Source organism: Nyctereutes procyonoides, unplaced genomic scaffold (genome assembly GCF_905146905.1).
Source record: "Nyctereutes procyonoides isolate TBG_1078 unplaced genomic scaffold, NYPRO_anot_genome, whole genome shotgun sequence".
NCBI classification, from domain to species: Eukaryota; Metazoa; Chordata; class Mammalia; order Carnivora; family Canidae; genus Nyctereutes; species Nyctereutes procyonoides.
The window spans coordinates 15092134-15106250 of record NW_026575122.1 but is presented as its reverse complement, the minus strand read 5'-3'; the positions used below and the strand labels follow the sequence as shown (position 1 = coordinate 15106250).

Sequence of the window (14117 nt, the reverse complement as noted above, 5' to 3'; positions counted from 1 at the left end):
GAATGGCTGAGTACAATCAACCCTTCCTGAAGGCAGCGTAAAATGACCTTTCCAATCCAGAACTCCATTGGCACAGAAAATGAAGATGTCATTGAGAGGCCAACTCAGGGAAGATGACTGCTCGGGGATCCTAAAGCTCTACCACTTAATCATTTATGGGCTTACCTGCTGGGAAATCATGAAGAACAGCAGCATGAGGGGCACTACTGTCAACGGGCTTCTGAGCATGGTTTGGATCCTTAGGGGGGAAAACAGGGCCGTGAGTGAAGCATGCAGGATGGATGCTGGATGTGCTATTCACTCTGAGACTTTTTTTTTTTTTCTCATTAGAATCCTCTTGACATAATTACATTATGAGTATACAGGATGCAAAGCACACAGTCCAGCCAAACAAGAGAATCACTATCAAGTTGAAAAGGTATGTGTACTTGCCAAGGGAGGACAGAAATGACTCTCAATTGTAATGTCCTCCCACCACTTTTTTTTAAACCAAGAGAGTAACATAAATGGGAATATCTTTTTTATTTTAAGGTCATTATTTTTAAAACTGGTACCATTCTACTCTGAAGTAGTGGTTTTTGACCTGTGTACCTTGCCAAGGTTGCTTTTTCCTTAAATTATGATCAGTACTGCATCTCAAGAACAGAGCCTTAAAAGTTGAGTCTTCATTAAAATGGTAGAAGAAAGCTCTGCAATTTATACTCCGCCTTTCATAAATGGAAAGAGCTAATGACTTCCACAAAAGTATAATTCACAAAAAGTAAAATCTATTTCATTTATTACCATGTCGCTGAATGCTTTCTCTAATTTGAAGGCCAAAAACACATGTCTTGCCTGAATTTTCTATTTAATCTAAATGGTTTATTCAACAGTAACTCTAAGTAAATTAGCAAAGAGAATTCAATATTCTCTACCCATGTAGCAGCTTCCTAGATTGGCTAGGGGAGAGGGCAAAGTTGAACAGTGACCTTTTCTCATTGACAAGCAGTTGTTATTCTTAATTTAATACAAACAGATAGGCTTATCCACATTATCATCATCATCATCTAATCTGATTAAAAGATGTTATTTGAAATTATAACTTAAAACTCTTCAATACTGGCAAACCTGTGAACTAAATGAAGGCAAATTTATGACCTCATCTTTCAAACAAAATGCACCTGCAAAAACATGCTGTATTTTCTCAAGTTAGGTAAACAAATACTAATTTAGGCCAAGACAGTAACAGTTAATGGCAGCTCACTACACAAGCTTACCAAAGTAACCCTGATATTTTTTTGGAAGCTGCTCAGTGCTTTTCTTTAAGTAAATGAGCATGATGGGAATTTCAGGAATTGTGGAAAGGAGCCGTGAGATATATGCATTCTGGGGGGGGCCTTAAAAATTTTTCACATAAGTTATTATATGAGTGTATGTGTGACTTTCATTTTTTTCTGATTTATATCTGTGGGAAATGGAATGACTCTTCAGTAAATGGTGTTAGGCTAGATGGCTATCCATTTGGAAAAAATGAAGTCAGAGGCTTACCCTACACCAGACACAAACAAGAATCTTCAAAGGGCCCAACAATATGAACCAAGCCTGAGAGGCTTGAAGAGGCGGGACAATACTTTGAACCTCCTAATTAGTTGAACCTCCTCTGTCTTGAATGCTTGGATACCCCCACCCCCTATGCTGCTCATCAACCCGGCCTGGCAGCTGAAGGGTAAGAGCAACAGGCTACACAGGGTTGGCCACAAGGGGTCAGTACAACTCAGACCATGCCATTAAGGTGGGTGTCTGGTAGGTAAACTGAATATATTCCAAAGCTCTTTCTAATAGGACTATCACTGCTGATACAAATGAGTAATAAAAAATGTTAATATTCATTGTTTACTCACTATGCACTACTCACCAAGCTAAACACCTTATATTGCATTAAGTAGCTCTTCTAAGTTTTTAAACATCTTTGAGATATAATTCACATGCCATAAAATCCACCCATTTCAGGTATACATAGTCTTAGCAAATTCACAGAATTGTGCGACTCTCACCACAATCTAAGTTTAGACCATTTTTACCACTCCCCAAAGAAACCCCCTCCCCGGGACGCCTGGGTGGCTCAGTGGTTAAACATCTGCCTTTGGCTCAGAGTGTGATCCTGGAGTCGTGGGATGGAGTCCCACATCTGGCTCCCAGCATGGAGCCTGCTTCTCCCTCTGCCTGTGTCTCTGCCTCTCTCTCTGTGTATCTCTCATGAGTAAATAAATAAAATCTTTAAAAAAAAGAAAAAGAAACCCTCTCCCCATTAGCAGTCTTCCCCCTGTACCCTCCCCGTAGCCTTACACAACCACTAATCTACTTTCTGGATTTACTTCTTGTGGACTTTTATATAAATGGAATCACACAATAAATCAGTTCTAAAAAAAAAAATTAAAAACCTCATGGAGTTAGTTATCACTATTTCCCACCTTAAAAAAATGAAGTTTAAAGATGTGAAAGAATCATCTAGGGCAATGTACTGTGACCCAAAACCCAACTCCCTGGAACATAAATCTGTGTTCACAACCAGGCACCAGGTAACCATCCCCCACTGACGTTCAGCCTCAACTGATAATGTTCACTATTTTCTGTTTACTAAGGTAGGGGAGAGTAGAACTCATTTTTAGAAATCTTTACCTTAAAACGAGGCTTACAAATAGTAAGTTTTATTTCTCTGAAAAATGTAATGCGAACCATGAACCCAGAATCTAAAGGAGGCTTCATTTTGGTATCACCAGGAGTTGGCCAATGGAGGCCAGGTGTCTTTAAGTCTACTTACACGGGGAGGAAGGTAATGTTTAAAGTGGAAAAAACCTTTGAACTGTTATAAAAGAATAACTTCTAATTTTTTTAGTGTCTGTTTTTCATCGAGAAAAGCTTTTTGGGGGATCCCTGGGTGGTGCAGCGGTTTGGCGCCTGCCTTTGGCCCAGGGCGCGATCCTGGAGACGCGGGATCGAATCCCATGTCGGGCTCCCGGTGCATGGAGCCTGCTTCTCCCTCTGCCTGTGTCTCTGCCTCTCTCTCTCTCTCTCTCTCTGTGTGTGATTATCATAAATAAATAAATAAATAAATAAATAAATAAATAAATAAATAAATAAATAAATAAATAAATAAATAAAAAAGAAAAGCTTTTTGGCATTACAACTCCCACCATTACCCATCAGTGTGTTTTGAGCAAAGGACAGTGGTGACAGATGGATAACGATCTACCAAAACAAAGAGAATATGAGCAATGGGAGAATGTTCCCCTTGTGGACTACAGTTAGAATTTCAGTATCTTGCCTGTGCCTAGTTTAACACATTATCTTCTCTGCTCTTCAAAATACCAATATTTAAGTTTCTTAGCAAACTTCAGAAGATAAACTGCCTTCAAAGAAGAAAACAATTGTACTAGATTTTGAAAACTAGGACATATGGCAAACCAAACACTTCACTTGCATTAAGTGATAGGTGGGTATTCTTTTTCACATTTGCCACAGTAACAGCAAAAATTTAACTGGTTAACTTAAGTTCTTTTACAAATATACCTCTGTAAATCATTCGATGCTATTTTTCTTGCTAAACAAATGTCCTTCAATAATCACTGCATTCTCATAGGCTCCACAAATTTGTTAGGCCTACACTGTGACTTTAGGTTGTTGGATTACATTTCATTTCATTATTTTGAGCTATGATCAGAGAAATGAGGTTTATTCTAAGCTTAAATCTTAAAGGGAAGTGCTTCTTAACGTCAGACTTAGCATTTATAGGACTCCCTTAAAAATAATTATCCATTCTGGTAGGAAACTGATCTCCAGCACTTTGATAAACATGTTTACATTATTTCAAAAATAAATAGCTCTCACAGTTGAAAGTTAATGACTGAGTGCTCTGGTTGCTCTAAGTCAGCATGAGATGAAGAAGGCAAAACACATGGTAGTCATTCTGTGTATCAAAGTGATTAGCATGGCAGTGGCGAGTCTTTTAGAAGTAATTTATTCTTAAAATGAAATAAAAAGCTACTGCAATTTTTACTCTGGTTAAAATAAACGTGCTAATAAGAACCTGAGGATAAGATATAATTAATAGTTCTACGAAATGTGCTGCCATGTGTGATATGAGGGCTGTACAATATTAATTCCTTACGTTTGGTCTGCTTCTAAGATGTTCATCAAGTGGGGTGATAATCTTTATCTGAGACAGGTGAACTCTGCCAATATCTTGTCCCTTTTGGCATTCCAAGTAATTATTTTCTGCCTGCTTCAGCATCACAAGTACGTCCCCACGCTGTAAGGCACAATACCACACTCTGAAGCAATTATTATTTAATAAAACATTATTACTTTTTTCACATTTTAATCTTCAGAGCCTAAAGCATTTAATAATGTGTAAAGCAGTAACAGAGGCCAGTGATTTTTTTTTTTTTTTTTTTACATTAGTCAGTAAAGAAAGAGCTCTACTTTACCTTACAGGAGAGTTCTCCAGGGTTTTGGGAGACAATATCTTCATTGGCAATTCCATGAGGCACAGACAGCTTAAACACAAACCCATAGAAGGATTATTTGCAATCAAATAACTTCCTCAGAAGCTGCTGATAATGTGGAGATTTCACATGTGTGCCTAAAGTGTAACTTCTCAAGCAGTTAAACTCTTCCCTTGAGTTCCTCAGACTCTAGACCCTGGGAGGGTGGGGGGGATTGGAGGGGGGGCCTGCCATTTCTCTTGGATACTCACAGTCCTTGGGGACAGGCAGGTGAGCCCGCAGGACAATGGCCCAATGTGGCCGGAAGTTCCCTTAAATGACAACCTGGAAGTTCTGTTCTGTAGGACAAGGCCCAAGTCTCCTGAGCATCTGAAGGATAAATGCTCAGCACCTGACCTCACAGTCTGTGGGGACATGTCTTTAATGCGGGGTCCTCAGTGGTTGTCTTCTGAAGGCTGACAGGGGAGCCCCCTCTGTAGTGCTTGATTGACTGCTTCCATTTGCCTTGAATTGCATTTTCTCCTCGTCTCTCTGATACCAAGTGTTTACTTATACCGATTTCACTGCCTGACCCCAGTCACTTCCTCGTCTACTCAGCTGTCTGATCTTAGAATCGCTTTTACATCTGCACCCCACCCTGGCCACAGGACTCTGTTCCTGCCTTGGTAAATTCTGGCTGATGAGCACTGGTCAGAGGGCCTGTAAAATATAAAAGGCATACCCAGGAAATGTGATCACACAAGCTCACTTCCAACAAGGAAAGGGAGGCTGCATGGACCCCTTTGTCACTCAGGAGCAAAGATTCAGAGTACAAGGATGTAGCCCTGGAAGGCTGGGTTGGGTGGTGCTGATTCCCAGTATCTCTGTTAAGAGTCCCAGGCTCCCAAAGCCACCAGATTCCTGATTAGCAATTTAACAAAAGAGTGGCCGTGGAAAAAAACAAAAAAAGAGAGAGAACAAGAAATTTAAAGAATTATTTTGTAATGAGATATACGACTCTAGCACACACTATCACTTTGAATTTATTAATTTGACCTATCCAAATATTTTATTGACATTACACAGCCATGCCATAAGGAAAATATGCATCCTGAATAAGACTCTTAACATGGAACGTCCAAAGCGAGCCGAGTCTTTACAGCTAGTAACACTACTCCTGTAGTATGGCTTCACAGCTAAGAGCATGTGATCAGAGCCAGCTGATCTATGTTCAAATCTTGGCTCTACCATTAACTGGCTTTGTGACTGAACAAATTCCTTAACCTGCGTTTTATTTTCATTTGTATAATACAGATAATAACAGTATTTACTTCAAAGGGTTGGTGTGAGGAATAAATGAGCTATTTAATATACATATAAAGCATTTTGAACAGTATCTGGCTCATAGTAAGTACTCAACACATCAGCCACTGTTCTTATTTATTATTTTAAAGTCAAAGAACACCCCTGGGTTTTAGCAATTAAAATGTTATCAGTTTAAATGAAAATGAAAATGAGTATACTACCTCTTTCTTACCTGTCTATACCCTCCCCTTAGGAGGATTAGAGCATCTTAAATGGCTTAAGGTGAAAACAATTTCTGGCACAATGATGGAAATGTAGAACAACATCAAATTATTAAGGGCTGTCCTTATTAAGAGCCACTGTCATACAATTGTTTAAAAAGTGCTAACAGTTCTGTTCTTAACATTTTTGTTTTGCATTTTATCAGGCTAACCTGACCAAAGTAGAGAGAGCACATCAGTTCTGTTTCAAGTGTGGGAAATGGACAAAAGTCACATGATTTAAAAAACCCATTGAATGAGAACAAAATTAATACCTCAATCATCTCAATTATCAATTAAAATTTTCTAACTGGTGAGTGTTAAATGGGCTATGATAATTAGGTTTATAAAAGGGGAAAGTGAGGGAAAAACCATCCATCCTAATGAGGAATTCCCTTCTAGTGCATTTAAAATTTTAGTCTGTGGGCAAGGTAGCTGTAAGATATAAACTACATCAAGTTAAAAACTATAATATCTGTCAGAGCTGCTCCCATCAGTATAACCCACAGGGTCAGGTTCTTCAGTTTCTGTTTGGCCAAGCCAAACAGCAGGTTACCATCCCTGTCTGCCCTGCTTCCTCCTCCTATATTTCTTCTAGTAACAAACCCTGCTCTAAAGACCCAGGTCTCATCACAGCCTACTTATCTAAAGCCTTCTTGACGTCAAGAGGCAATTCCACATTTATCTCATCATCTTTTCTTAAGGAATGATAGATCTTATACATACTTTAGGACAAATCTTTTGACCAGAAACATTTTTAAAAGCTGAATTTACCATGTATTTCCTGTAGAGAGGGTGTCCTGGTTTGGGGCGAGGGGGCAGCACCGGATCTTGGTTTTTAAAGACTTGACTCTTGGCTTTCCAGAGTCCAGATGCCAAGTTACTTTGCTTTTTCTGAAGATCCATGTCAGAAGAAGACCGATTTAAAGGCAGTTTTTTATTTGATGCTCTGGCTGCAGAAAGTTTGGGGGGAGGTGGTCTCTCAGGGGCTCCCTTGGGAGGAGGTTGTCTAGCTGGTGTAACTCTTCCATTTACAGGTCTGAAAGTCAACGTGGTAGCTGTGAATCAGTGTCTGATCGATAATAGGGTTCTGTTTTATTCTTTCTTACACACACACACACACACACACACACACACACAGCTTTCTGCTGGTATAATATAATTTACTAAAACATGCAGGGTATGCTATTTTTGAGCAAATGACTGCTGCATTAAACATTATATTATTAGAGGAAATGCCATGATGCTCCAGCTTCCTCTTATCTTGCACTAGAGATTCATTAGTTTCAGACAAACAAGCATTTACTATCATGAGCTCTCTAAGGCCCCATTTACTCTAAAGCACACCATGACTGCTTCAGAAGACTAAGCACTTTCTACCAAAGTCTCAGATGAGAAGCTAATAATAAGGTATCAGGTATATTTGATGGGGGTCTTACACATAATTAGAAAAGGAACATCAAACTCCCCCAATACTCGTGTTATAGGAATTATTAAAACCCTAATTTAGATTAATATAAAGAAATCTAGTTCTGAAAATGGGATAGGACAACTATTATTTTGAAAGCCTTCCCTTAATCCCAATGATAAGAATAATTTCCAACATATCTTCTGATAGCATCACAGCATTTTGTTCAAATGGCCCTGGAACTCAAGAGGGCAAGGTAATCTCTGAGCTCACAAAGCCTGTTTCCCTTTGGAGATACTTCCAAAATCCAGGCTGGTATCTCATAACAGGGATTGAGAGAGAGAGAGAGAGAGAGAGAGAGAGAGAGAGAGAGAGGGAGAGAGAGAGAGAGAGAGAGAGAGAGAGAGAGAGAGAGAGAGAGAGAAAATAAATGTGTGTGTGAACATTCCAGAAGTGGAGTTGCTTTAGGTTCAGAAAAGAGTCTTGTTGATTTAATTGAGGAAAAGTAATAAAGATCTAGGTCTGTGCTCTGTGAATTGTTCGATTGTGTTAAAAAGAAAAGAAGGAGCAGAGATTCCTACAACCTGCCATGGGAAGCTGGCCACAGGCTAGTGGTCTGGGTGAATTTGTGAGTTTAATGCACGTGCCTTCAAAAGATCTAAGAGTCAGTGTTTTGTTTTTGTTTCGCTTTTTTTTTTAAAAGATTTTATTTATTAGAGAAAGAGAGAGAGAGAGAGAACATGAACAGGGCAGGGGAGAGGCAGAGGGAGAAGTAGGCTCCCTGTTGAGCAGTGAGCCCGATGCAGGGCTCCATCCCAGGACCCTGAGATAATGACCTGAGCCGAAGGCAGACGCTAACTGACTGAGCCACCCAGGGGCCCCAACACTCAGTTTTGATAACAGGAAAGAGAGTCCAGTCTCTGAATCAATAGTTTTTCTCTAATTTACCATTTTTATTTTTAAAGTTTATTTATTTATTTTTAGTAATCTCTATACTCAAAGTGGGGCTTGAACTCACAACCCCAAGATCAAAAGTTGCATGCTCTTCTGGGTAAACCAGCCAGGTGCCCGTTTAATGTACTTTTAAAAAATATTCCCAAACTTACTTACCTTGGTGGCAACCTTGGGGGTCCTCGCACAGAGCCTCCTGTTTGACCCATGTGATCAGATTCCTACAATTACCAGAGAATGCTTTTTAGTTAAGGTTAATCTGAAACAGGAGCTTGTCAAGAGGAATTATGAACAACTTTTTTTGGCTAGATCTCTAAGTGGAAATGTAGCTTAGTTATAGAAAATAGCTTAAGAATTTTTAGTCTTAAGCAATATTAACTCATTCCTTGTTCCTAAGTTCTCAAGTCCTAATATAAGTGAAAACAGAGAGAAGACCAGGGCTGTTGTGGACAGCAGCCCAACCAACGGCACTGCATGGTTATGTACCCAGTAGATTCACGAGGTGTTAAGGATGATGTTTAAATCATACGCAGTAGCGATTTAAGCAGGCACTGTGGGGAATTAAAAAGATAATATAGCCTTTATCTATCCCACGACAACACATAAGATATGCATTGTTCCTAAGTTTAAACATATAGTAAGTGAGGTGGCGATTATTTTGTTTTGCTTAGAACAGGCGGCTCTCTCATCACCAGATGGTTTATACTTTGCATGGTGGCTTCTGAACTAGGAGGATGTAGAACATAAAAGAAGTTTAAGGGATGACCTGAAAGGAAGGTATATGGAGAGGACTAGAAAGGCCCAAGAAAGCAGAAAGGGTAAAGGGGGAAAACTCGAAAAATAAGACAGGTACAGCAGGATGTATGAGCCTAACAGCAGAGGGGAAAAATTGGAAGTGTGAAGAATAATAAGATTTCTTGGGCAGCCCAGGTGGCTCAGCAGTTTAGTGCCGCCTTCAGCCCAGGGTGTGATCCTGGAGACCTGGGATTGAGTCCCATGTCAGGCTTCCTGCATGGAGCTTGCTTCTCCCTCTGCCTGTGTCTCTGCCTCTCTCTCTCTCTCTCTCTCTCTCTCTGTGTCTCTCATGAATAAATAAATAAAATCTTTAAAAAGAATTTCTTTAGGGTAAAGGATTCAAACTGTGCTGTTTAAACAGGTTTAAACATGTTGTAGCCCAAGGATTGGGAAAGAAGTATAATACATGGGGAAAATGCTAGCCCTTTAAATTACACTGCATTTTTTTTCTTTTTTCTTTTCTTTTCTTTTTTTTGTAAATGAGATTTCACTGTCACTTGGGGTTCTTTGGGCTAATTCAGACTGTTTTCCTCCCTCTCACCTTATAAATGAGTTAAAACTCACTTCCACGGTATTTTAATTCAAACTGAATATTAACTTTTCCCTTAAATACAAAATGATTAATTGCCAATAACAGCGATCATTTAAGTATGTTTCAAAATCCCATTTTTAAAAACAAATTAAGCTTGCCCTTAAAACTTGGTTTCACTAATGAGTTCAGTTAATGTAGTGAGGCAAGTCACCAGCGCATAAACCCTGCAATATTCCATAGCCTAATCCATGCCTTACAAATACACTGCTGCTTATATTCCCCACCCCCACCACTGACAAACAGTGCTATGATTTTGAAAGACTCACATCTCTGGCAGTGTTTAAAATTAACAAATCAACCAACCAACCAAAAAGCAACCTAGAAAAAAAAAAAACCCACGAAGCAACCTAGTAGATAGGCAGGAACTCTTATTGATTTTCTCAAAATTATAGTTGTTAATAATTAAGGGCAAATTATAAAAACACAGCTGTATAAATTTGACAGTTATAGGTGATGTACTTTAATAACTATACACCATATAATCCTGATGTTATACCAAGTATTAGCTGTAGTTTTCTTTCAGTGTTGTTATTTTTATGAGGATCTTAAGTATCTTTTCAGTTTCTCAAGTTTTGTACAACAAGAAAAAAAACAGTCTGTAGGTAGCAGACTGCCTACATACATGGGCCAGGATTGTTTGGCACACAGAAATCCTGAGAAGAGGGGACTGGCTCCCCAGGAAGCCAGTGTCCTACTGTTTACTAAAGTCTAGGCTCTTGCACAGGTTCTGCCAACAGTCTTGGGAAGATTACTGATTAGGGATTTCCTCCTCTTCAATATTCCACATCTAACTGGAGCCTCTCTGCATCTGCTTTTTTTAGTTTTTCTTTAGCTCTGACGTCTCTGAACTTTGGCTTTTGATGTGTTTGGATAAGCATTTCAGTTCCTGGTGAAGTTGATCTTTCTGCTTATATGTCCCTGCAGGTGCCACTTTTTTGTTCATCTGCTTTGATACGGCTTCTCATATTCTAACTTCAAAACAGTTCCCCAAGTTTGTTGTTGTTGTTGTTTTTGCCAAATTTCAAAAGTCAGATATTTTCTTGTCTGTTGGAATTTCTGAGCAGCCTCTACAGATGTTCCCTCTCTCCTTTCTCCAGGAACTCGTACCACTTCTTAGGTCCTGAATTCACTGGCCAAGCTTCTGTGCTTCAGCCTGGATTCCTTATACATACTGGGTGGCATCTCCTGATCTCCCCTTGCACCAGCTGGCAGCCTCCTTGGGAGAAGCTTTGGAAGCCCTGAGTTCCCACGGTGAGAACAGAGCACATAGAAGCATCTGCTCCTGCTCCAGGAGCTCCTAATGTTCCTTACCTTAGAATCCCTTGTCCTTTAGGTGAAGAGAGTGAGATTTTATAACACAATGAGTCATCTTGTCCTAAGATGCAAAGTTCCCTGGCTCTCAAGGCAGGAGAAATAGTACAGAGTTTTTGACCTGTGCTTCATCAGAAGACACAGTTTGGCAAAGACCATGCCTATCCTCTAGGGTGATTACACTGGTGAAATAGTCTTTCTAGAGATCTTCCCTGATACTTGAAGGCTTTATGGTATCTGGTCTAATATTCATTCAGTAATTATAATTCTCAAAGAATTATAGATTTGACTTTCTGGCCCTGGAAATTTCAGTGTGTGACTTTAGACTTTAGTCAACTCATTTCACTTGTAGTCTTATTTCTTATCTCTTCTTCCTTTAGATCCATCATGTCTCTCACAGTATGTATTTATTATAGCACAGCACAGAATGCTTTGGCCCTCCTTTGTAAACACCGTAGGACAGGATTTTCCTGTTCATGTGAGGTGCAATTATGATTATAGTACTTTTCCAGATGGTTTAGTTTATTCAAACTTCCTTTTCTTGTTTTTCTAAAATGTGGGAGTTGCTTTGTGGTCTACTTAACACCAAATGTAATAATACCTAATACTTTAATAGAATTTTATGGTTTACAAAAGCCTATTACATGACTTCATGAATGATATATATGCTTGCTCATCATCTTCTCACTCCCCTTTACAATCCTTTAGAGTAGAAACCAATAACCTTCTCAAGTAAATTTTCTTCCATGGAAATTTGGGATTTTCTGCTATTCAGCAACAGTATTATAGGGACCCTTTCATCCCCTTTTGGGCTTTCTTGGCCCAGTTTTAATAAAAATTTATTACCAAGTACTTTGAAAATGCAAATGATCACTAAATTTTAGTTCAGCCTACAGGAAAATCTCATTAACTTGATATTGGCTAATTCAATTTAATGTCTCCTTCAAAGAAATATCTTTTCACTAGATGATTAGATGGGTTTGCATGTATAATAAGCATAGTTAATGCACAGTGTAAAACTATTATGAAATTTGAACTGAAAATTTGGTTCAAAAACATTAAGAATTCATTCCTTTAAAATTTTTTTAATTTTGTTTTTTAATCTTTATTGAAGAATAATTAATATATAATATTGTATTAGTTTTTGGTATACAACATAGTGATTTGATATTTATTTATGTTATAAAATGGGCACTACAATAAGTCTAGTTACCATCTGTCACCATACCGAGTTGTTACAGTATTATTGACCATATTCCCTATGCTGCATATTACATCCCCATATCTTATTTATAATGGGGAGATTGCACCTCTTAATCTTCTTCATCTATTTCATCCACCCTACCCCGCCAACCCTGAAACCTCCCCTCTGGCAACCATCAGTTTGTTCTATTTATGAGTCTGTTTCTATTTTGTTCTGTTTGTTTTGCTTTTTAGGTCCCATATTAGTGAAGTCATATAGTACTTGTCTCTCTCTGCCTTATTTCACTTAGCTTAATACCTTCTAGGTTTATCCACGTTGTCACAAATGGCAAGATTTCATCATTTTTTATGACTAATATTTCATTGTACGTACATACCACATCTTCTTTACCCATTAATCTGTTGATGGACAGAGAGGTTGCTTCCATATCTTGGCTACTACAAATAATGCTGTGATGAACACAGGGTGCATATGTCTTTTTGAATTGTATTTTCACTTTTTTTAGATTAAGTATCTAGAAGTGTAATTTCTGGATCACATGGTAGTTCTGTTTTTAATTTTTTGAGGAACTTCCACACTGTCTTCCACAGTGGCTACAAAGATTTACATTCCCACCAAAAATGCAAGAGTGTTACCTTTTCCCCACATCCTTGCCAACGCTTGTTAAGGAACTGTCTCTTTTGAAACAAACTTGAAAAGATAATCTAGCATATGGGAATTACAAACAGTATGGGGAAATGGTATTGAGGTTGAAAATATATATATATATAGCTCATTGACTATCATTGTTAACAGGTGCATGGTAAAGTACTATTTTTTATATTAAAAATATTTTTAACTTAAATTTCACAAATTTGAGGAAAAATTTAACACATTTTTATAGTAATTATCTTAAAATTATGTCACTAGTTGGATATTTTAAATAAAAACTGATTAACTGGACTAAGTCTATTTCCACAAATATTAAAGGTTTTTAGAGATTTTTCAATAACTTCCTCATTCGAGGCAGTCTGGGTGACTTAGCAGTTTAGCACCGCATTCAGCCAGGGTGTGATCCTGGAGATCCAGGATCAAATCCATGTCAGGCTCCCTGCATGGAGCCTGCTTCTTCCTCTGCCTCTCTCTCTGTGTGTGTCTCTCATGAATAAATAAATAAAATCTTAAAACAAAACAAAACAAACAAAACTTCCTCATTATTAGTGCCATTTAAAAGACAATGTCATTATGTTAGTATAGGACAAACTATTTTATGATGAAGTACAATGAACTAATTCTTTTGTTCTACAGGAACTTAAAAAATATTGAACATCACATTAAATAAGTATGTGGGGCTTAGAACTGGTTTGCAGTAAAGATCTTTATCTGAGCAATAGTAAAATCATTCAGACACCAGCTGAGTATTTAAAATCAGTGCATAGCTTGGTCTTTGATCTAAGACAATTTATAATGACCACTTACCATGTTTCTTGTTCTGTCAACATTACTGAGTTTTCCAGATACTGTACTGCAAGTGTTTCCAATAGGTTTTTCAGTAGGGAGAGGAGGTGGGCTTAGTGGATCCTCATGTAAACCTGGAAAAACAGTAGTAATTCATCAATAATTTCTGGCCTTTGGGGATTCCAGAGGATGAAATGATTGCAGCTTGGTTCCTTTAAGAAAATGGCTATCATAAAAGATCCATGCAAAGAATGGACAGCTAAATAAATGAGAAAGAGCTAGGAAACCTCAGAAAACTGATGGATTAGATAATGGATTAGACATCAGTTAGTTTTACTGAATGCTATATAGTGTAAAAATAAAACTAAGTAATTACAATGCAGCCCACATT

The 14117-nt window shown here is 38.2% G+C and overlaps 1 protein-coding gene across 4 annotated transcripts in view; it reads right to left on the bottom strand.

Annotated features, from left to right (window-relative positions):
* Window positions 1-14117, bottom strand: part of SH3D19 (SH3 domain containing 19) — a 240745-nt gene that overhangs the window by 82289 nt on the left and 144339 nt on the right. For 3 of the 4 annotated variants that reach the window (XM_055336636.1, XM_055336635.1, XM_055336638.1), the window contains 6 exons: window positions 13748-13860; window positions 8547-8608; window positions 6803-7067; window positions 4467-4535; window positions 4148-4288; window positions 166-238 (listed from right to left, as the gene is read on the bottom strand). In XM_055336636.1, coding sequence (XP_055192611.1) covers window positions 166-238; window positions 4148-4288; window positions 4467-4535; window positions 6803-7067; window positions 8547-8608; window positions 13748-13860 — 723 coding nt within the window. The remainder of the gene's footprint in view (window positions 1-165; window positions 239-4147; window positions 4289-4466; window positions 4536-6802; window positions 7068-8546; window positions 8609-13747; window positions 13861-14117) is intronic. The other variant, XM_055336637.1, reaches the window with a different exon arrangement.